The sequence below is a fragment of the Chelonoidis abingdonii genome, chromosome 1 (genome assembly GCF_003597395.2).
Source record: "Chelonoidis abingdonii isolate Lonesome George chromosome 1, CheloAbing_2.0, whole genome shotgun sequence".
Taxonomy (NCBI): Eukaryota; Metazoa; Chordata; order Testudines; family Testudinidae; genus Chelonoidis; species Chelonoidis abingdonii.
In genome coordinates, this window is record NC_133769.1 from 353,786,182 (window position 1) to 353,807,175 (window position 20,994).

At 45.3% G+C, this 20,994-nt stretch overlaps 1 protein-coding gene across 11 annotated transcripts in view; it reads left to right on the top strand.

The window, feature by feature from the left end:
• DLG2 (discs large MAGUK scaffold protein 2) overlaps window positions 1-20,994 on the top strand; it is a 1,558,615-nt gene that overhangs the window by 703,561 nt on the left and 834,060 nt on the right. For all 11 annotated transcript variants that reach the window (XM_075061772.1, XM_075061757.1, XM_075061758.1 and 8 more), the window contains one exon: window positions 4,278-4,439. In XM_075061772.1, the coding sequence (XP_074917873.1) occupies window positions 4,278-4,439 (162 nt within the window). The remainder of the gene's footprint in view (window positions 1-4,277; window positions 4,440-20,994) is intronic.

Below are 20,994 nucleotides of genomic sequence, written 5' to 3' on the forward strand. Positions count from 1 at the left end.
CTGTCGATTTCCGGCCACACTAACCCTAATCCGATACGGTAATACCGATTTTAGCACTACTCCTCTCGTTGGGGAGGAGTACAGAAAACGATTTGAAGAGCCCTTTATATCGATATAAAGAGCATTCTAGTGTGGACGGGTACAGCGTTAAATCGGTTTAACGCTGCTAAAATCAGTTTAAACGCGTATTGTAGACCAGGCCTTAGTTGCTTTTGAAAGTTTTATCCTCCATTTATTTTCCTTAATTAGTCTTGGTATTTTGTTTAGGTCTGACTGTGTGCAGGGAGTGAGTAGGTGAGCCTGCAGTCTGGTCACTCACATGCTTATTAGTGGCTCAGTAGAAGCTGATTGGGATAATTATCTGATCAGAGTGGTGGGCTGGGTCAGATAGGAACTCAACTGGCCCCCATCAGCCCGGGGCTGAAAAAAGGCAAAGGAAGGAAATGCAGCAGGGAGAGGGAGGAACAGAGCTAGTTGAGTCTAGTCATATAGAGGCCTCTGAGTAGAGCGATCTCTGTGACCATTGGGTGCTGGTCAGAGGGCCTAAAGCTTGGCAAATATTGTAAATAGTTGGGGACACAGGGTACTGTGGTGATACTGTTGAAGGGGAATTTAAATATTTAACTGAGAACACACCGCATAGAGTCCCTACAGTTTCTGCAAGGAAGAAGATGGAAGTGGAGTCCAGGCCCCTGTTACAAGGTCTAATGTAACTTTATAACAGGACTACATTTTAAAAAGTTTGATGATATACTTGAATAACATAGACTAAGAATGTATTAAAAATACAAATTGTTAAAGAAATAGCAACTTTAGCTAATTTCACCTGAGCTTTTTCCTCTTTAATTTAGGATTTCAATGAAAATGGATAGCTTTCGATAGTGATCGAGATTACTTTTAATTTGTGGTGTGGGATTTTAATGTTAGATGAGTGCTTTGTTGTAAATATCTTATAAACTATCAACCATGTGTTTCTGTTAAATAATGCAGTAACTAAAATCATGGGATAGAACGAGGTTCTCAAACTGGAGGTCGGACCCCTCAGGGAGTCATGAGGTTATTACATGAGGGGTTGTGAGCTGCCAACCTCCACCCCAATTTCCGCTTTGCCTCCAGCATTTATAATGGTGTTAAATATATTTAAAAGTGTTTTTAATTTATAGGGGGGGGGGGTTGCACTCAGACACTTGCTATGTCAAAGGGGTCACCAGTAAAAAAGTTTGAGAGCCACAGAGATAGAACAACTTCTCTGCAGAAACTGATAAAAATTGTGAAGATTTTTTATACTACTTGTGAGCTCCACATAAGGCTCAATAATAATAAGTGCTACTATTACCTATTACACCTCTACCTCGATATAATGCTGTCCTTGGGAGCCAAAAAATCTTACCGCGTTATAGGTGAAACTGTGTTCTACTGAACTTGCTTTGATCCACCGGAGTGCACGGCCCCACCCCACCCCCGGAGCACTACTTTACTTCGTTATATCCAAATTCATGTTTTATCGGGTGGTGTTACATCGAGGTAGCAGTGTACTTAGTGCTCCAAGATCTATGGATGAAGAACACGCAATAAAGGATGGTAAATATCCTCCCCACTTCTTCGTGCAAAAGTGACTTTCCCAAGATCATGAAGTAAGTCAGTGACAGAACCAGGAAAAGAACTCTGGTCTACTGACTCCGAGATCATGCTGCCTACACTGCCTAGGACCAGTTTTTGGTTTTGTTTTTTTCAGCTACATTGCAGTAGCCAGCATCATTGCAGTACACATGTTTCTGCTGCCTGGCACAACAGCTCATCCCCAACCTATAGTTGACATGTTTGAGTGCAGCATACTAATTGCCAGCTGTTCAAAGAAAGGAACCTTTCTTTGATTGAAAATTTTTACACTTCAAAAGTCCCTTGCTGTTCTAAAAAGGGAACAAAAATTTAGAATATGGAAAACTTTTGTGAAAAAACGTTTCCAGTTGGAAATGTCTAAATGGCAAAGTGACACTTGACCAAAATGGAACAATGCAGTATTCTGAAACAAATTGAATCATTTTGATTCAACTAATTGAGCAATTGCAAAATGTAGACTGGATCAGCAGGTTTTTCCCCACAGAAAATTTTAATAAACACACTTTGAGTGGAAAATTTTTTGGTCAAAAGAACAGCTCCAGCTCCAGTGTTTTCTCAGAGCAATAAATTAGGACAAAACTTCAATCTCTACTCTGAGAGTTCCTGGGTTCCAATAAGCATGCTGTGCCTGATCTGTCTATATTTTTATGACACCCATTACTATAGTGTCTGAGTACCTGTTTGATCATATTTCTCAAGGTGCAGGGGCTTCCCTGAAAAGAGAGTGTGTCATGGACAGTGTTTCTCAAACAGGGATCGCCGCTTGTGTAGGGAAAGTCCCTGATGGGCCGGGCCTGTTTGTTTATCTGCCCCGTCCGCAGGTCTGGCTGATTGTGGCTCCCACTGGCTGCGGTTTGCTGCTCTGGGCCAGTGGGGGCTGCTGGAAGCACCACGGGCCAAGGGACATACTGGCTGCCACTTCCAGCAGCTCCCATTGGCCTGCAGCGGCGAACCGCAGCCAGTGGGAGCTGTGACTGGCCAGACCTGCGGACGGGGCAGGTAAACTGGCCTGGCCTGGCCTGCCAGGGGCTTTCCCTACACAAGCGGCAACCCCAGTTTGAGAAACACTGGTCATGGAAATAATTTGGATTTGTGCTTTGACGGTTTCAGAAGTCAGAACCAGAACCTTGAACTGGATCAAGTAGTGCATAGATAGTTGATGCAGGCTCTGAAGCAATGCCATGCTAAGGAGGAGACTTAAGAGATGGTTTGTGACCCAGTCATGGCTTCTCCATGGACGTCTTGCTTTGACACTGATGGAGATGCAGTTGTCCAGTCTGTGAGCTATTGTAGCAAGGGAGATGAGATGACTCTTGCATTATGCAGCTATTTCTCAAAGTTTTGTTTAAACAAATTGCTCATTATATTTATGGCATCAGTGTGGCTGGACACTTTCCTTAAAAGGAGTGCATTAGAATTAGTAGAGGGTAATGGATTGCTTGGGGTTTGTTATCTGTGTGCCAAGACTTATGGCACTGGTTGGAATACTGTCTATTAGATTGGTGGCTTTCTGCCAAAATGATCTGCTTGATGCCAGTTACTGTGTATATTCCATACTTGCAGTATATGGAAAATGTGTGTATGCATAAAGTGTTGCAGACATACACCACAGAGGGAACAGAGACGAATTCTTGCCCATTGTGTATTTTGTAAATAATTGGTGTATGCAGAGCCCTTCTCTTATGCCAGAATGAGAGTTTATGAACTGTAAACTTTTGGAACAGTGTGTACACCAACAGCACACATCTGAACTCACCTTTCAGTGGATTGTGGGGGCGGTTCATCACATCTGATTTTTAATGTCTTCATGAATTAAGATAACTTTACTACTGTATATCACAATTTTAAAATAAAAGCAAGCCTTGAATTCCAAATGGGAAATAGAGAGAACAGATTTTCAACAAACTCTTCCTCCAGTGCCAAAACTCTTGTGAAATTATGACATGGTTATTTTTCTGTTCTAACCTCTAACTTGGTGAGAAGGCCAGTAGGTCCGAGTACTTATAAATTTGCTTAAAATTTGATTTTGCATGTTACAGAATTACTGATCTCATACCTGAAAGCAAAATTTCACAGTAGCACCACATCCATCCACTTTGTGCCAAAGATTTCAAGAAGCCCTGTAGCTCTCCCCTAAGCCCTGACTGAAAGAAAATAGTGCCAAATAGTCTGGCCATACTTTACAATGTTTGTCTGACTTTAACCCTTCTGTCCCATGGTTTTCCCATCTGTAATATGGAGACTAGTTACACACCACCCCAATTTCCTGCCCATAAAGTCTGTTGTGAGCCTACCTCATGTTTCTAAAGCATTTTCAGATCTTCTGATGGAAAATGTAACAGAAGTTTAATGTAATATTATTTGGAAGGTTTTGGGATGTGGGCCAATGTCAACTAGAGACTAGGATAAGATCAACATGTTTCTCTTTCCCTTTTGGGGGATTTCACCCCAAATCTCTGAAGGTAAAAGTCTAGTGCATCAATGTGTCTACTACCAAATCTGCCTCTCTTTTGATGAACTGCTTGGAAACAGGTTGTTTCTCCTGGGTTACTGATTGGGTGGAGGTTAGGGAGCTAATAGTGACTAGTGATCTATAATGATATTAATACATGTGTGGTGTTTTCACAGCTGTTTATTATTCTTGTTTTTTATCCTAGAAGTATCGCTATCAAGATGAGGATGCCCTTCATGATCATACCTTACCTCGTTTAACCCATGAAGTGAGAGGACCAGAACTTGTTCATGTGTCAGAAAAGAACTTATCTCAGATAGAAAATATCCATGGATACGTCCTGCAATCACATATCTCTCCTTTGAAGGTAAGATGAATATTCATTATGGCTTTGGTCTTAAAACAGGTGAGATCACTTGTCCCATAGTCCTGGAGAAAGATTATTTGTCCAATGGGCAAGTTGCTATTTGAAATGCTTCAGTGAAGTTTAATTGTTTTGTGTCAGGACTTTAAAGCTTGGTGGATATTGTAGAGTAACAGCTTATTGCTTTGCCGACACAGCTTTGTACTAGAGTTGTAAGAGCCTGGGGGAAAATGGATATTGACAAGCAAACCTTCCCTTTTATATAGAAGGGGATGAAATGTTCCAAAAAAGTTCTGGCGTTGTTTTGGCATGACAAACTTTCTCTGTCTTTGCTCCTGAGGTACAATAAGTATTGTAACTGTATAACCATTGATGAAGTACTGTCTTGCTTCTCATCCTAAGCCTGGTGGCAAGTTCCATGTAAACTTTTGCATAAAGGAAGAATTTGTTTGCCACAGTTCAAATCTTTATTGCGGCAGCACTTGTTGCTGTCCATGTCTTTCTCGCTGCGTTCTTTGTGATACGTGTCAGTCATTTAAAAAATATGGAGATGGATTCACTAGCAATGCAAAAGCTGCTCATCTGTATGAGGGAGTTAGCTTATTTTTTTTGTCCTCCCAAAAGAATCCCATATAATCTGTATGCTAAGAGATGAAAGATGTAGTTTCTGTTTTAAAATGAGTGGTAAGAGCTTTAAAGGGTTTGTAAAACTTCCCCAATACTTGTTAGGTTGATGAATATAGTCACATTACTAGTGATTATTACTTTCTGTTGGGACTGGGAAGAGAAAAGAAAGATGGTAGGCTCCTTAGTTAGAGGTGTTGATGTTCTGGTGGATTTGTTACAGGTGATGACTCTAGCAGTTTACAGGTGACAAGTGTGGTTGACTTCCATGTTACTGTGTTCAGGTTATGGAATGGGAGGAGGACCAATCAGTATGGTGGCAAGTAAGAGGCTATTTTAAGATGTGTGTAGGTGGCGGTCAGGAAGGTGGAGTGCCTTTCCTCCATAGATTGGCTTTGTGAACCCATCTTCATGCCTCTGGACTGCTGAAGGTACCGCTTTGTTAGTTTTTGTTGTGTATAGAAATAAGGTAGTATTCCTTTTAAATAGTTCAGGAGCCCTCTAGTGGGTCTCTGTCTTCTGTTGTCCCTGCCTGCAGGTATATGGGATCTTGGGGAGCAATTATCACACAGGTGGGGTGCCAATTAATTTCTTTATTAAAGGAAAAAGGAAGTGGTGGGAATTTAACAAAGGAATAGATGGGATGGGGTGTATAGGGTGTTTACAATAGACAATGATGGGGGGGGTTCTTCTTATTGAACAGTGTAGGGAGTTCTAACAGTGGGGTACAGTAAGTGGGGTTCAGCACAATGGGATACAGTACAGTCAATAAGCAACTCAACTTTATATAGGAAACAATTCTAGATACAGTGTGAAATGCAAAACGTACCAAAAGAAATCAAAATAAAATGGTAGCTCTATAATAAATGGTCATACAATCTAGATAGAATGTATTAAGTGGTAGCAATACTTATATACAATGTAAACAATGGCATACATATGCAATGTACACAACAATGGTATAATGTAAAATACAAAGTATAATCAGTGCGGATAATTACAATATGGTGATAAGTGAAATCTTATGCAAAATGTAGAAAATTACTGACTTAATTTGTGAGGCTGTGATAGCAAGAGTGTACCTAAAGGCTGGGTTAAGAAACAGGTGGGGAGGGGAGTGAATGATTAGTGGCAACTTGATGAGAGAGAGTGCAGCTGCAAGCGCTAGAGACTCTGAAGCCCAGCGGGTAAGACAACGAGTCAGAGACTTTCATACCGGGTACGAGCAGCGGAGAAGTGTAAAGAAAGGGCTAGAGAGAGGTTTAAGCAACAGCGATACCAAGAGACAGAAATGCACACAGGGGATTGGACAAAGTTAAACAGGGGGAGAAGCAGCAAGGGTTGGAAGACGGAAGTGATGCATACCGCAGGGGGAGGGCAGCAGAAGTCAAAAAAAAAAAAAAAATAAATAAGCAGGGAGATAGAAAAAAAAAAAAAAAACAAAGAATAAAAAAAAAAAGTTTCGGGGAAATAGCAGCATACGGAAAAAAGCAGCAAAGGGTTTATAACAGAAGAGACATACGGAGAAGCATAAAAAAAACAGAGGGGAACCTTGGAAGCAGGGGAAAAACACACGTGGAAAGTTTCAGGACAGAGGCGGGACACGGAAAAAACAGACAAATTCAAAGCAGAAACTTACCTATCCTATCTAACCATCCAACTATATAAAATGGACAAGCAGCTTTAACAATCACAATTCAGTAAGCAACCAAACTTTTTAAACTATCTTAGCAACTATACGTAGGCAAACAACAAACTATAACAAGCAGGTGAAACTACAACTTACAATCTATAGGGAGCAACAAAGCAAACTCTACAAGGCAGGTGAAACTTACAAGCTCTATAATCTTAACAACTATGACTTATTAAACTAAAAAACAAAAACTATGGTGCACCTATGCTATGGGGAAGTTACAGAGGGCAGAGTGTATGTGCCAGATAACAAGTTCAAGGCAGCCCCCCCAGGATGGTGGCTGCAGCAGTGGATACAGCTGCAAGCAGAGAGCCCGAGGCAAAGCCCACAGAAGCAGAGCTAGCAAGCGCACAAACTTATTTTAGCAGCAAAGCTGCCGCGGAGTTTAGGAGAGGTTTTAAGACACAGACCAAGTTTAGCTTGAGTCTGTGTGCTGGGGAGACAGAGCCAGCAGCTAAATAATAAAATAAAAGTATAGAAGTTTCACAGAGGGATTCTTACCATTCCCCAAAGGAAGCAGCAAAGGTAAAGCAGCAAAACATCAGAAGGCTAGTGTACGGTCTCAATAATCAGGAGATCTCTCAGGCAGCAATTGTTCTTCGTGGGTTTTTTTTCAAAAACGGGGGTACGCTCAAAATAAAAACGAGAGCGGAGAAAAGGACCCCCCAGAAACCCCTGGGCTGATCAGACCAGCAGGCAGCAATGCAGGAACCTTTTCTGATTTTGTTTCAAAAATGTCTGTTTTAAAGGCAAACTCAGGCAGTTTCCCGCCAGTACTTTTGATAGGCTCCCTCTGCCACAGGAGAGAGGCACAGGGAAAAAACTCGTAGGTGAGCACAGAGACATGTTGCTGGCAGAGTCCTGTGCAGATAGGTGACTCAAAAGCACATGAGCCTATGACTCATGCAGATCTTAAAAACACAATACTGTCTTGCAGTCTGACATTGCCTACCCTCACCAAGCCCAGGTTTAACAAGGTGATAACAGAACTAAACTCTTTGAACAGGCAGTGGTCCCCACTTAGCATGAGCACAAGTGGCCATCCCTTTGAGAAGGGCAATGGCTCTTGGTAAACAACTTAAGGGGCCCTCCCTTTGAGAAGGGCAGTGGCCCTGGTAAACAACTTAACAGCCAGGGAGGGGCGGCCACAGGAGGAGAACAAAAACAAAATGGAGTATGGGGACAGCTGTAAGAAACAAAATGGAACAGGGGGATAGCTGTAACAGACACTATTGCCAAAGCTAAGAGTGCAGCAATATTTAGTTAGGCCTTTTATGTTAATGTGTCCATAGTAAATACAGGTTTATTTAGAGCCTGACTGCAGTGGCACCTGCAGCAGTATGTGCATTGTGCACTGTGCATACCACTGACAGTAGCAAGGAAGAGCAGAGTTGGCTGCCCCACTCCACTTAGATTTGGCCCTGCCAGCCATCCATTGTGACAGGAGGGCGGTGGGGCCAAAATTAAGAGAGTGGGGTTGCATGCCCCTCCATGCACCAGGTCACAATAACTCACTCACAGCACCGATTTTGGCTTCTCCATGCCCCCCCTCAATCCCCCATGGGACTAGTCCTGCACCAGAGTTCCCTCTTGGGGGCGTATCTGGCATCACCCCTCTTCCAGCAGTATCTCAGAGATGAGAGGCGATACTGCACCTGAGCAAGCTGGGCTGGAAGGTCGGGGCTGAGCATGGCATGGATTTGTCAGGCAATCCACTGGGAGCAGTGGCTCCGCAGGGATTGACTGCATATACCACTGAATACATTTCTGGGTATTCTGACTGTCTCTGTGGTTTCCTCATATACTTGAAGTTGTGTAGAGAACACAGACACAGCAGTTTTTATTACCCTGTGGGGGAGTTGTGAGGTGAGGCATTCTAGCCCTTTACGGTATCAAGGATGGCTATTTTTGTTTAAGCAAGGGAGATGACCTCTTGTAGATAAGGCAAAGAGACAGCCTTTATTTACCTTGGAGATGGAAACTTCCCTGTAAGGTCACTTGACCCAGGCTGCTAATGTGGTGATGGTGGTAGGCAAGCTCAGTGCTGAGAAGTGGGTGGAGGAGAAGAGTTGTTCCAGATCTGTGGGAGCTGCCCTTTAAAGCCTGTCAGCCCAGTTCCTGCAGTGGTAGCAGAAAGCGCTTGTTACACGGAGGGAGTGCAGGGAGGAGAGGGGCTATGCGATATGCTTGGAAGTCTCCTTCTGATCCTGTTTAAGGATCTCTGACTCTGTCCTCTCAGGCAGAGCCGGTGCAACCTCTAGGCAAACTAGGTGGCTGCCTAGGGTGCCAAGATTTGGGGGCGCCGCCACCAATCAAGATACTGGCTGCAGATTCCATACTGTAGGGAGGATGTATATGATGAGAACCGCGCTCCCAGTGAATTGCTCCCCTGCCATTTAGAAAGCCAGCGAAGTCCTTTTGATTGTGAATCAATAATTGTACAGATATGGCGGTGTTGGTAGGTACATTACAGTAATAGCTCCTCTGTCTTGTAGATTTCACAGTAGCCAGAAGGAGAGTGCAGCAGATTGTGGCGGGAAGTTTAAGACCCCCGCTGGGGCTGAGCTGTGCTGTCAGTGTGGTGCAGGCCAGGGCCGGCTTGCACATGGCATGTTCAGAGGATGGGCTGCAGGATTTCCAGACAGAGGCTCTGCTCCCTGGGGAGAGAACAGGGCCGGCTCCAGGCACCAGATCAGCAAGCAGGTGCTTGGGGCAGCCAAGGGGAAGGGGCAACAGGTCAGGCTCTTCGGCAGCAATTCGGCAGTGGGTCCCTCAATCCCTCTCGGAGGAAGGACCTGCCTCAGAAATGCCGCGGAAGAATAAGAAAGCAGTGAATTGCTCCGATTGCGATCGTGGCTCCCCCCCCCCCACTGCTTGGGGCAGCAAAAACCCTGGAACTGGCCCTGGGAGAGAAGGGAGGGATACCGCAGCTGGCAGCTTTGAGGGCTCTCTCACATGGAAGGACAGCTAAGCCACTTTAACACACCTCCCTGCGACCCAGCTTTCTACCCTCCCGACCATGCTTTGGCGTGAGAGCTGCGCACTCTCTGCCTCACAGTCCTGCCTGTCCCACACCTCCCTGCCGGCGCAGAGCCCAGCATTCAACTCCCCAGCCCGGGCACATGATGGACTCGTGAAGGCAAAGCAGGCGACATGCTCCCATTGCCCTGTTGCTATTGCACTTGGCCCACTGCTGCATGCCAGGTACTGGAGAGGAGAGCGCTCATTTCACCTTGCGGCTCTTTGAATTCCACCCCACCCACTGCCCCCTAGCCAAACCCAGATTGTGCCCTCTCCCCTCCTCTACACCCAAAACTGGTCTCCTCCCCTTCACCTCCCCAGCCAAACTCGAATCTGCATTGATCGAACCCGATCTGCTTCCCTTCCCTATCAAACCCAATTCCCTCTGATCGAACCCAGTCTGCTTCCCTTCTACTCCCCAGCCAAACCCAATCCCCCACTGACCCTAACCCAGTCTGCTTCCTTCTCCTCCTGGCCACACTCGAACCGTCACTGTGGTCTGCTCCTCACTATAGAGTCTCTCATTTAGACTCTTGCCCCAGCTTCTTACTTAGTCATGTGCATCTGCATATGTCTCTTGCTGTTTTCTTTTGCTAGCTTCTAAATATTGGCTCCACTTTCCCTGACTGTCATCCCCTTACGTGTTGGGAGGGCATGAAAGGGCAGAGTAAGTCATGGACCCATAGTACTCTGGTTGTCTGACAGGATTGTCTGACTGCTTCTTGCACTGAGTGTTGTTCTTCAGCACTGACTTGAAAGCCTGTTCAAAAGCCTCTTCTCATGTTGGGATCTGAATGTAGGAGTAGCATCATCTGCACAAGGAAAGACTACCCAGAGTATCTCTTACTGTACTCTCTGTTCTTGGGCTACAAGACTTCGGTATTCAGATTAATTCAGTTTCATTTCTTCCAGGATGTGCTCTTCTTTCTCTTCCCTCCACCCTCTCCTGGTTCTCAGAGATGCTGTGTATACAGAGCATCATTTATTGCTGCTGAGAGTGACTAAATGTGATGGAGCACTCTCTCTTTCAACCCGAGATTGAAATCCATGTGCTTTCAACCAGTATGTGTGTGACAAGTGTCATTTTGGCTGATGAACTAGGGCCCTCCAAAGCTAAAAGCGTGAACCGTCAATGCTCTGTAGTAGGGGAAACGTAACAACTTAGACCCTTTTTGGATTGGCATGAAGGTGGACCTGAAGTGGGTTACATGTGCTTCTAGAGAGGCAATAAATATCTCCTTATAAAGATCTGGAGGTGTAGATGTGGCTATAGTATAAATCAGGGGTAAGCAAACTTTCAGAAGTGGTGTGCCGAGTCTTCATTTATTCACTCTAATTAAAGGTTTCGCTTGCTGGTAATACATTTTAATGTTTTAGAAAGTCTCTTTCTATAAGTCTATAATCTATAACTAAACTATTGTTGTATGTAAAGTAAATAAGGTTTTTAAAATGTTTTAAGAAGCTTCATTTAAAATGAAATTAAAAGGCAGAGCCGCCAGGACCCAGGCAGTGTGAGTGCCTCTGAAAATCAGCTTGCGTGCCGCTTTTGGCACCCATGCCATAGCTTGCCTACTCCTGGTATAAATGTTTGTTTTCTCTCTGATTAGTGGTGGAAATGTTGAAATATTTCCTTACCAAGTAGAATTCCAAGTACTGGGGTCTTAATACAGCCTGTCTATTGCTCTATCAGGAGCAAGAAACTGCTGACAACTGGAGTTGCATAAATCTATCAGAAAATACCACTGAGAGTTGTTTTCACTGGAAAATTTGAACTGTCTTGACCCAGTTTTGTGAATGCAGGTCAGAATTCTTGGTGCAAAGGAGAAACGTGTAAAAGGTAACACAGTCACACGTTCACCTCGACCAAGAGAGGTGAAGGGATTTACATCTGACAAGCAATCCAAGTGGAATGTTTGAAGCCCAGGCACTATGGTAGGTTGCTAGATAAAGAGTTAAATGTTTGACTGAATAGCCTTTAAATCATTCTCTGAGTGGGATTTCACAGTGGGGTCTGTGGCCTCAGAATGAATGTTTTTATTTGAATGATTTGACTGCCTTTAGTCAAATAAATCATTCAAATAAAACATGTCTTTAAAGTGATAGAATGATTTGCACAGCTTATTTTCTTTTGAATAGAGAATCACGAATGATATATGTGATGTATGTAATTGATCTCATTCAGTGGTGAACGCAAGAAAGTGGATTTTGTTATCCACAGGACCAGGCCTTATTTTAAACTTTATGTCTTGATTTTTGATAAGCTGGAAGGAGTGAGTTTGGAGGAGGAAGAAGCCACTGCTTTGCACACATTACTTTTGTTTTTCTTTCAAGGAGGAAATCTGCCATGATTATATGAGCTGAAAATTGCCTTTTGCTGAAATATCCCTGTGTGGTTTGTTTGAGCTTGACGTTTAGTATTGAGCCTCTCTGCGCTTGAGGCTCAGCTCTAATTTTGGCACCAAAATAAGTGGCCAGATGTGGGCCAGAAGTGTCCCAATAGTGACTGCTGTGCACGTCTGAAAATCTGGCCCTTATTTAGGTGACTAAATGGAAGCAAAGTTCTATTTGAAAATCTGGTCCCAATTGTAAGTGCTGAACACTTGGAAATGTTGGCTTTGAGCCCTTTTGAAAATCTGTCTCCCTAAAACACAGTTGTCAAGTGTGATGGATGTTGTATTGGAACTTGGATAGCGTGTGAGACACTGCTGCCTGCCACCCTTCAGTGGCTGGGTATCATTCAAGTATCTCGGGTCTAGTTTGCATGAGCTGGGACACAATATGTGTTGGAAGAAAACAGAAAAGGGCAATCCAAACAGTATATTGAAAAGTCATAGCTTTTGTACAGCTGTCAAGGTTTTGTCCCCACTTTGAACTTTAGAGTTCAAGAAGTGGGGATCTGCATGATCACTTTTAACCTTAATTACTAGCTTAAATCTGGTACGCTGCCACCAGCCAGAAGTTTCCCTGGGGGAAAACCTTCCCTGGGAACCCAAAGACCCAAACCCTTGGGTCTTAAAACAAGGAGAAAATTAACCATCCCTCCTCCCCCCCCCCCCCCCCCAGACCTTCCCCCCCCCTGGGTTGCCCCTTTTTGGAGAAGCTTCACACAGATCCAAACTCCTTGGATCTTAAAACAAAGAGGAATTAACCATCCCCCCTCCTTTCCCCCCACCCAATCCCTGGTGAGTTTTAAGACTCAATTTCCCTTGGGATTTTAAAAAAGGAAAAAAAATCAACTTTTCAAGAAAGGTTCTTAAAAAAAAGCTTTTTAATGGAAATGCTTTAAAACCAATCCATGGTGAGTTCAGACTCAATCCCTTGGATTTTAAAACAAGGAAAAATCAATCAGGTTCTTAAAAAGAAACCTTTTAATTAAAGAAAGAAAAGGTAAAAATTATCTCTGTAAAATCAGAATGGAAAATGCTTTACAGGGTACTCAGATTCATATAGACTAGAGGGACCGCCCCCCTCCCCCAGCCTGAGATTCAAAGTTACAGCAAACAGAGGTGTAAATCCTTCCAGCAAAAACACCATTTACAAGTTGAGGAAACAAACATAAGACTAATCCGCCTTGCTTGACTATTACTTACTATTTTGAAACATGAAAGACTGATTCAGAAAGATTGGGAAAGCCTGGATGTACGTCTGGTCCCTCTTAGCCCCAAGAGCGAACAACGAACAACACAAAAAGCACAAAAAAAGACTTCCCTTCACCAAGATCTGAAAGTATCTTGTCCCCGTATTGGTCCTTTGGTCAGGTGTCAGCCAGGTTCACTGAGCTTCTTAACCCTTTACAGGTAAAAGAGACATTAACCCTTAACCATCTGTTTATGACAGCAGCCCAGTAATTCTGTCTATTTAAAGGTGCTTCCATTATGTTTAACAATGATTATAATGTTTTGGGTATATAGTTTAATCATTATTTTAAGAATACTCCCAAATCAATAAGAAATCTATGATGTGAACAGTTTTTATTTTTCCACACTTTACAAGGAAAATGCACCTTCAAGGAGCACAATTTACTTCCTCTGTTTATCATTGTTCTTTTTTGTTTCATTGTGACTCTAGTTTAACTTCAGATTTTTAACATGAACTATGCTCTTATGTTTGCCTGTAGAATGTATTGTTCAACTATGCAATGCTATTAATACATTCAGCTAAAAAACCTGTGTTAAGAGTGCTAAGGATGCACAGTGAATTCCTCAGTAGTAAGAAAAGGACACTATTTAAGGTTGCCTGAGCAACTTTAATTCTGTTATAATGTTGAAGCTTAAAGGAGCTTCTGCAAAACCCTTGCTTTGCCCTGTTCGCTGAGAATGAGGCACTTTTCTGTATTGATATTACTGAAATGTTTTTGTATCACATTGTGTTTAACAGATTGTGTTGATGCCCTGGCTTGTATGAGAAAAATGGAAAATGAAAAGGTCTCAGTCGAAAATCCTTGTCTTGTAGTTCTCTTCATTTGACACTAGATGGTGGAATTTGCTGGAAATCCTTTGGTCTGGGACAGCAGGCCTTCAGTAACCAGTTATTGAGAGGGTTTTCAGCATATGGGTGGGAAGTGCTTACTTAATAGAAATGTAAGGAATGGTATGTTAAGGATTTACTGAACATAGATACCTTTTAAATCCGTGCTGTGCTGAGAAATCTTTTGGCTATAACATACACAACTGTATCTAGTATCCAGAGCTATACTTTCTCTCATTCTGACTCCCATTTTTTTTTTTAAATTCCACCTGGGAATAGATCTAATAAGCGCTCATTAAATGAGTGAGAGAGAGTTCTTAAATCTGATTTGAATTCTTAGTATTAGCTGTTTTTTGTTTTTTCCATCTCCCTTGCTTTTAATATGTGAGTAGCTCATTACAAATAAACTGAAAATATTTGTTATATCTCATTGATTGCATGCATATTTTAGATGTCTGGTTTTCCCAGTCCTTCCCTTTACTTCCTGGTTTAAAGCAAGAGCTAAGTGCCGCCTTCTGGTGGCATTTGATACAGAAGAGGGCATCTGAGCCCTGTGCTGGGATCCTTTCTCTAGAAAAGTTCAAATCCCTCTGCTTCTGTCTTTTCCTTGACAGTCTCACTTGCTGGAAGAGGAGGGGAACTACAGCCTTAATGCACATTATTCCTGGTGCACATCCCTCTCCCGCACTGCTTCCTGCCTCTCCCATTGGCCTGGGACGGCGAACCGCAGCCAGTGGGAGCAGCGATCTGCCGATGCAGCAGATAAACAAACTGGCCCAGCCCGCCAGGGTGCTTACCCTGGTGAGCCACATGCCAGAGGTTATCGACCCCTGTTCTAGGACCTTTTGAATGCTTAAAATTTGACTTTGTCTAAGCTGCCTCTTTGTAGCATGTTCTGTGTGCTCTAAATGTCATAAATATGTTGATGACTTGCTGTCCAGCTTAAATATTCTTTGCTGAGCTGCCACATGTTAATAGTATCTTCACTAGACGATGATAGTTAAATCTTAATTGTTCAGCTTTGTTATCAGAAATTCATTTCTTTGCCCTGAATCTCAAATACATACAGAAATTGAAATTCATTTTTCTGCTTCCAGTGATTGCTCATGTCAATTGCATTGTAGGTGTGTGTGCTCACCACATGCACTGGTGCTGGAAGTATTTCCCTCAGTGGTATACATACGAGACTGTCTCTGGCGCCCTCTGGAGTGGCACTTGTAGGTGCTGGTGTAAGGGGTGCCACCGGCTCCCCCCTCCATCAGTTCCTACTTACCGCCAGTGACGGTGCTGGAATGTGTCCTTGCCTTGGCAAGCTTACTTCTCTCAACTGTGTCTAGCTGTGAATTCTGTCTATATAGTTGTTAAAAACTTTTATAGTTTTATAGTCCCCTTAGCGTTAGAGTTAGCAATAGTTGGTTAGTCCTGGACGGGACTTAGCCTAGGGCCAGCCAGGTTCCCGGGCTTCAAGCCTTGTGACTGCTGCAAGAAATCTATAACAGTCAGTGATCACCACAAAAGCGATCTGAAGTCGCTCCTGTGAGTTTCCCCCAAGCACAAGTATCACATCTGTAAGAGCTTCAGGCCATGAATGAAAAAGAAGCGGGACATTTGTCTTCAAGTTCCCTCACACTGGCATCGAAGCCGACTAGAACGGAGTCTGCTCTGAGCAACGCAGCCTCATTGTGGAGCATGCCGCTGGCACCAACTCCCATCCCCTGTACTGGCTAAAAAGAAAAGAAAGGGAGAGTGAGGGTGTTCTCCTATATGCCCTAAAGGGAAGGAGAGAGCCAGAGGAGAGCAAAGACTCACGAGGGGCAGCTCTTTCTCTCTGGTTGGTGGCCAGGGGCTCCACCACCTACTGAGCTGTCGAGCCCCCTTCAAGACCCGGCTGCCATCCTGGAGAGCGGCGCAGAGGCACTTGGCATCTGGCAGTGCAGTCCATGCCGGAGGCCTTTTAGGTCACTAAGGACAATCGGTCTCTTCTGGTGCCATCCACACCAGCTACTGAGGTGCCCAGTTAGGGGGAAACTTGCCCTGGAACCTTTCCAGTGGTTTCTGTCAGTGTGGCACCGCTCCCCACCACAGAGGGTGCTCCACCAGCACTCACCTGAACAGCGCCACCAGCCCCCAGATGCGGGTCGGCTGACCTGCCAGAGTGCCCAGCATTGTTCCCGGTCTCTTGGCAGTGTTCACTGGGATCCTGGCATTGATCGCTAGCTGTCTGACACAGACCCTCGGAGGCGTGCCGCCAGTCCCCAGAGCCCTAGTGCCAGGAGCATCCAAGTCAGTCTTCAGGGTTGTGGCACCATTCCAGAGGGTTGGTATGCTGGTCCCTGGAGTCCTGTCACCAGTCTCTTGTTCGCCAGTACGGATCCTCATGGCCATGTCGATGGTCTCCAAGACGTTGATCCTCTTGCTCCCGGTCCATGGAGCAGCACTACTTCCATAGTGTGAGGCGTGGATCACTTGGGTACCATCACCAATCTGTCGAAGGAAACCACCTGTCACCAGAATCACAGCAGTGAGAGACATTGTCCTGATATGGCTCTCTCCATAGATCTCCACTGGGGAGCTGACAGGAACGGGGTAGACAGGCAATATCAGTCCCGTCCTGGTCCCTCTGACATGACTCCCCCTCCTCAAGCTCTGAAAGCGAGGAGGAAGACCTGCCCACGGGCCAAGGCCACCTGCCGGGGGCATCAGCGTTTCCTTCTGGATCTCTAGGGTCAATGGCCAACCCCCTGGGCACCTATGGAACTCCTGAGTGTTTCCCCAACCATCGCAGGGGCATCAGAAAGATGGTCGACCACAGTCTCCTGCCCACCCCTCTAACTTGGAAGTGGAGTCAGAGAAAGCTCCCCAGGGACAGCAATCTCCAACTGAGGCTCCCCTGGCAGAGGCAGTGGAGTTACCAGGCCCACCTATACCTGCTTGCTCATCATCTTCACCCACTGAGGCACTAGCAAGGCTCTCTCGCACGCTCTCCCAGGATGATGCAAAACCAATCAGGAGCTTTTGAAGAGGGTGGCATTGAACATCGGGCTGGAAGCTGAGGAGCTGGTAGAGCCCTTGGACTCCCTGTTTGATGTACTCAGTGCAGCAGCCCCCTCGAAGGTGTCATTACCAATACATAAGGGAGTTGTAAAACTAATTAAAGCCCTTTGGCAAACTGCCTCCTCTCTGTTCCCCCCCAATCTCTAAGCAGGCAGAGCAGAAGTACTATGTCCCCGCTAATGGGTTTGAATACCTTTATACACAACCCGCCCCAGCTCACGGTTGGTGTCAGCAGCCAATGAGCACGATAGACAGGACCAACTGGGATCGACCCCTAAGAATAAGGAGGCAAAGAGGATCGATCTTTTCAGTAGAAAGATTTATTCTACAGCTAGCCTTCAGCTAAGAGTGGCCAACCATCAGGCCCTACTTGGCTTAACATCCGGCAGTCCATGCCACGTTCTCAGAGTTGCTATCAGAGGAGCTCATGAAGGAATTCCTGGCTATCCTGAAGGTGGACAGAGTTGTAGCCAGTGCAGCCCTCCAAGCGGTGGACTCCGCAGCCTGGTCTATAGCTTCTGCCATTTCAATGAGGCAGGCGTCCTGGCTGTAGTCATCAGGTTTGTTGACAGAGGTTCTGCAATCCATCTAGGACCTCCCATTCAATGGCTTGGCACTGTTTGCAGAACAGACAGACGGCAAGTTGCATGGCCTAAAAGACACTCTGCCACCTTGTGCTCACTGGGCCTGTACATCACGGCACCCATGAGGAAAGGGTTCATGCCGGTAAAAGATCCCACAGGCTTGGGGGCCCTTTCCATTCAGAGCCTTTCTGTAAGAAGTGCAGAGGCTACAAGTGCCAGCAAGGCCATTAGTCGGCCTCCTCAGCTCACTCGAGCTCCGCCCACACCCAAACCAGGTAGTAAGCAGGCATTTTGAGGGTGCGCTTGAGGGCAACTTTCTCGCTTGTGTCCTGGATCCAGCGTCTGTTTTCTCCAGCTGCCTGTCTCCCTTCCTCCCTGCCTAGGCCTCTATAACATTGGACCAGTGAGTCCTCAGAACGTAGTGGGAGTTTACCCTCCAGTTTATTTCTATCCCCCACTTCTATCCTATCTCCCCGCCCTCTTCAGGGACCCTTCTCATGAACATTTACTTGCTCAAGAGGTGCAGGTCATTCTGCAGGTGGGAGTGATAGAGGAAGTTCCTCTGCACTTAAGGGGTCTATGCCTATTTTGATCCTATAGCAAAAGGGGTCTATGCCCCATCCTTGACCTGTGGGGCCTCAACAAGTATCTCAATAAGTTGCATTGTCTCCCTGGCCTCCATCATTCCTTCCCTGGATCTGGGAGACTGGTACACTGCCCTCAACTTGAAGAATGCCTATTTTCACATATCAATATTTCAGGGACACAAACGGTTCCTATGTTTTGTAGATGGGATTGCCCACTACCAATTCGCTGTGCTCCCCTTTGGCCTAACAACGGTACCAAGGGTATTCACGAAGTGCATGTCTGTGGTAGCGGACTACCTCAGACATCAAGGTATCCAAATCTACCTGTACCTCAATGACTGGCACATCAAGGGCTGCTCCAGGTCTTAGGTTCAGTGCAGTGTCGAATTTGTGGGCTGCTTGACAAGCTCTAGGCCTGTTGATAAATGAAAAAAATCAAAATTAATCCCGGTTCAAAGGACAGAATTTGCTGGAGCGGTACTTGACTATCCAATCCAAAGTATTCCTGCTGGAGACCAGGTTCAGGGCAGTGGCAGATTTGATTGCCAGCATCATGGCCCATCCGCCCACCACAGCACGGGTCTGCCTCAGATTACTGGGGCACATGGCAGCTTGCACGTACATTGTCTGTCGCATGAGACTCAGGCTGCGCCCCCTCCAGATGTGGCTGGTGTCGGTCTACTGCCATCCAGACATCATCTGGACAAGATTGTTATGATCCCACCACAGGTATTTACCTCCCTTTAGTGGTGGTCCGATCCAACTCTGGTAAAGGAAGGTGTGGTGTTTGCAAGCCCACGACCCATGGTCTCCCTGATTTCAGTTGTGTCCAACTTTGGTTGGGGAGCATATCTCAGTGCACTGCAGAATCAGGGATTATGGTCTTGGGAGGATCTCGCATTACATATAAATGTCAGAGAACTCAGAGCAATCTGTCTGGCTTGCAGAGTCTTACTTCCGCAACTGTCTGGTTGAGTGGTGCAGGTGTTGATGGACAACACGGCCTCCGTGTTCTATGTCAACAGGCGGGGCAGAGCTTGTTCGTCGGCCCTGTGTCAAAAAGTCCTCCATCTATGGGACTTCTGCATTCAGTCTGAAGTCCACCTGGAATCCTCACACCTCCCAGGCATCAGGAACATGCTGGTGGATCGTCTCAGCAGGTCCTTCTTCCCTCACCATGATTGATCCCTTCACCTGGAGGTCGTCAGGATGCTTTTTCAGAAGTGGGAAGCTCCCCGAATGGTCTTGTTCACCACTAGACAGAACCGGAAGTGTCATCAGTTCTGCTCTCTGCAGTGCCTCAGCAGAGGCTTGCTTTCCGATGCACCTCTCCTGTCATGGTTGGCAGACCTGATGTACGCCTTCCCACCAATTCCACTCATCAGCAACGTTCTCTTGAAGATCAAGAGGGACAAGGTGCAGGTCATTATGATCCCCCTGGTATGTTTGCACCAGCATTGGTTTGGCATGCTCATGGACCTGGCCGTAGCAGCCACATGGCCACTTCCCAGCCGTCCGAACCTACTCTCCTAGGATCACGGTAGGCTCCTGCACCCGAACCTCGCCTCTCTCCACCTCACAGCTTGGATGCTGTATAGCTGAACCTAGAGGAATGAACCTCTAGTCAGGTACAGCAGGTTCTCTTGGAGCTCTCCACCAAAGCGACTTACGTGGCAAAGTAGAAACGTTTCTCCTGCTGGGCATCAGAGCAGAATATCTCCACGACCCAGTCATCACTGCAGTCCATTCTGAATTACCTGCTTCACTTGAAACACCAGGACCTCGCCTTTTCCTCAGTCAAGGTGTACCTGGCAGCCATATTGGCCTTCCATCCCCGCATCCAGGGTAGATCTGTATTCTTGCTTGAGATGATGATCAGGTTCCTGAAAGGCTTTGGAAGACTCTTTTTGCCAACCCAAGTTCCCCAATGGGACCTTAACCTGGTCCACTCCAGGCTCGCAGGTCGACCCTTTGGGCCTATGGTTTCTTGTTCCCTCTCCCACCTGTCGTGGAAGGTTGCATTCTTATGCATGGATGAATAAATTGGCTGCATATGGTCTAATCTGGTGTCCATTTCTGTGCCCACACTCAAATTTAGTCAAAAGTTTGTCAACAGGTGATTATCTATTTTTAGTCCAAGGATGGATTAGCAGGGTAGCAGCGATTTCCCTAATAAGGCCTTTGATCTCTGTCCTGATACCTCTGTAGCTTTGCATTTTGCTTTTCCTTTTCTTTTTAATATACAGTCATTGACAAAGCACTGTGGTTGCACACATTTTGGAGTCTGTGTCTGTTAGTGTACCTTCATTGAATATCCAGTATTTTGCTTCATTAAATAGGATACAAGACTTTTTTTACGAGTTTCAATGTACCTTCTTTCTTTTATCTTCTACTGTACTGGGGATATGTGTATACCATCGATCTATATCATTGACCTATGTCTTTTAAATATAAAAATCCAAACAAATATTATTAAAAACAAACCACAGATGGGTTCAAGCCTGTTTTCCTTTTGAGCACAGAAGTAG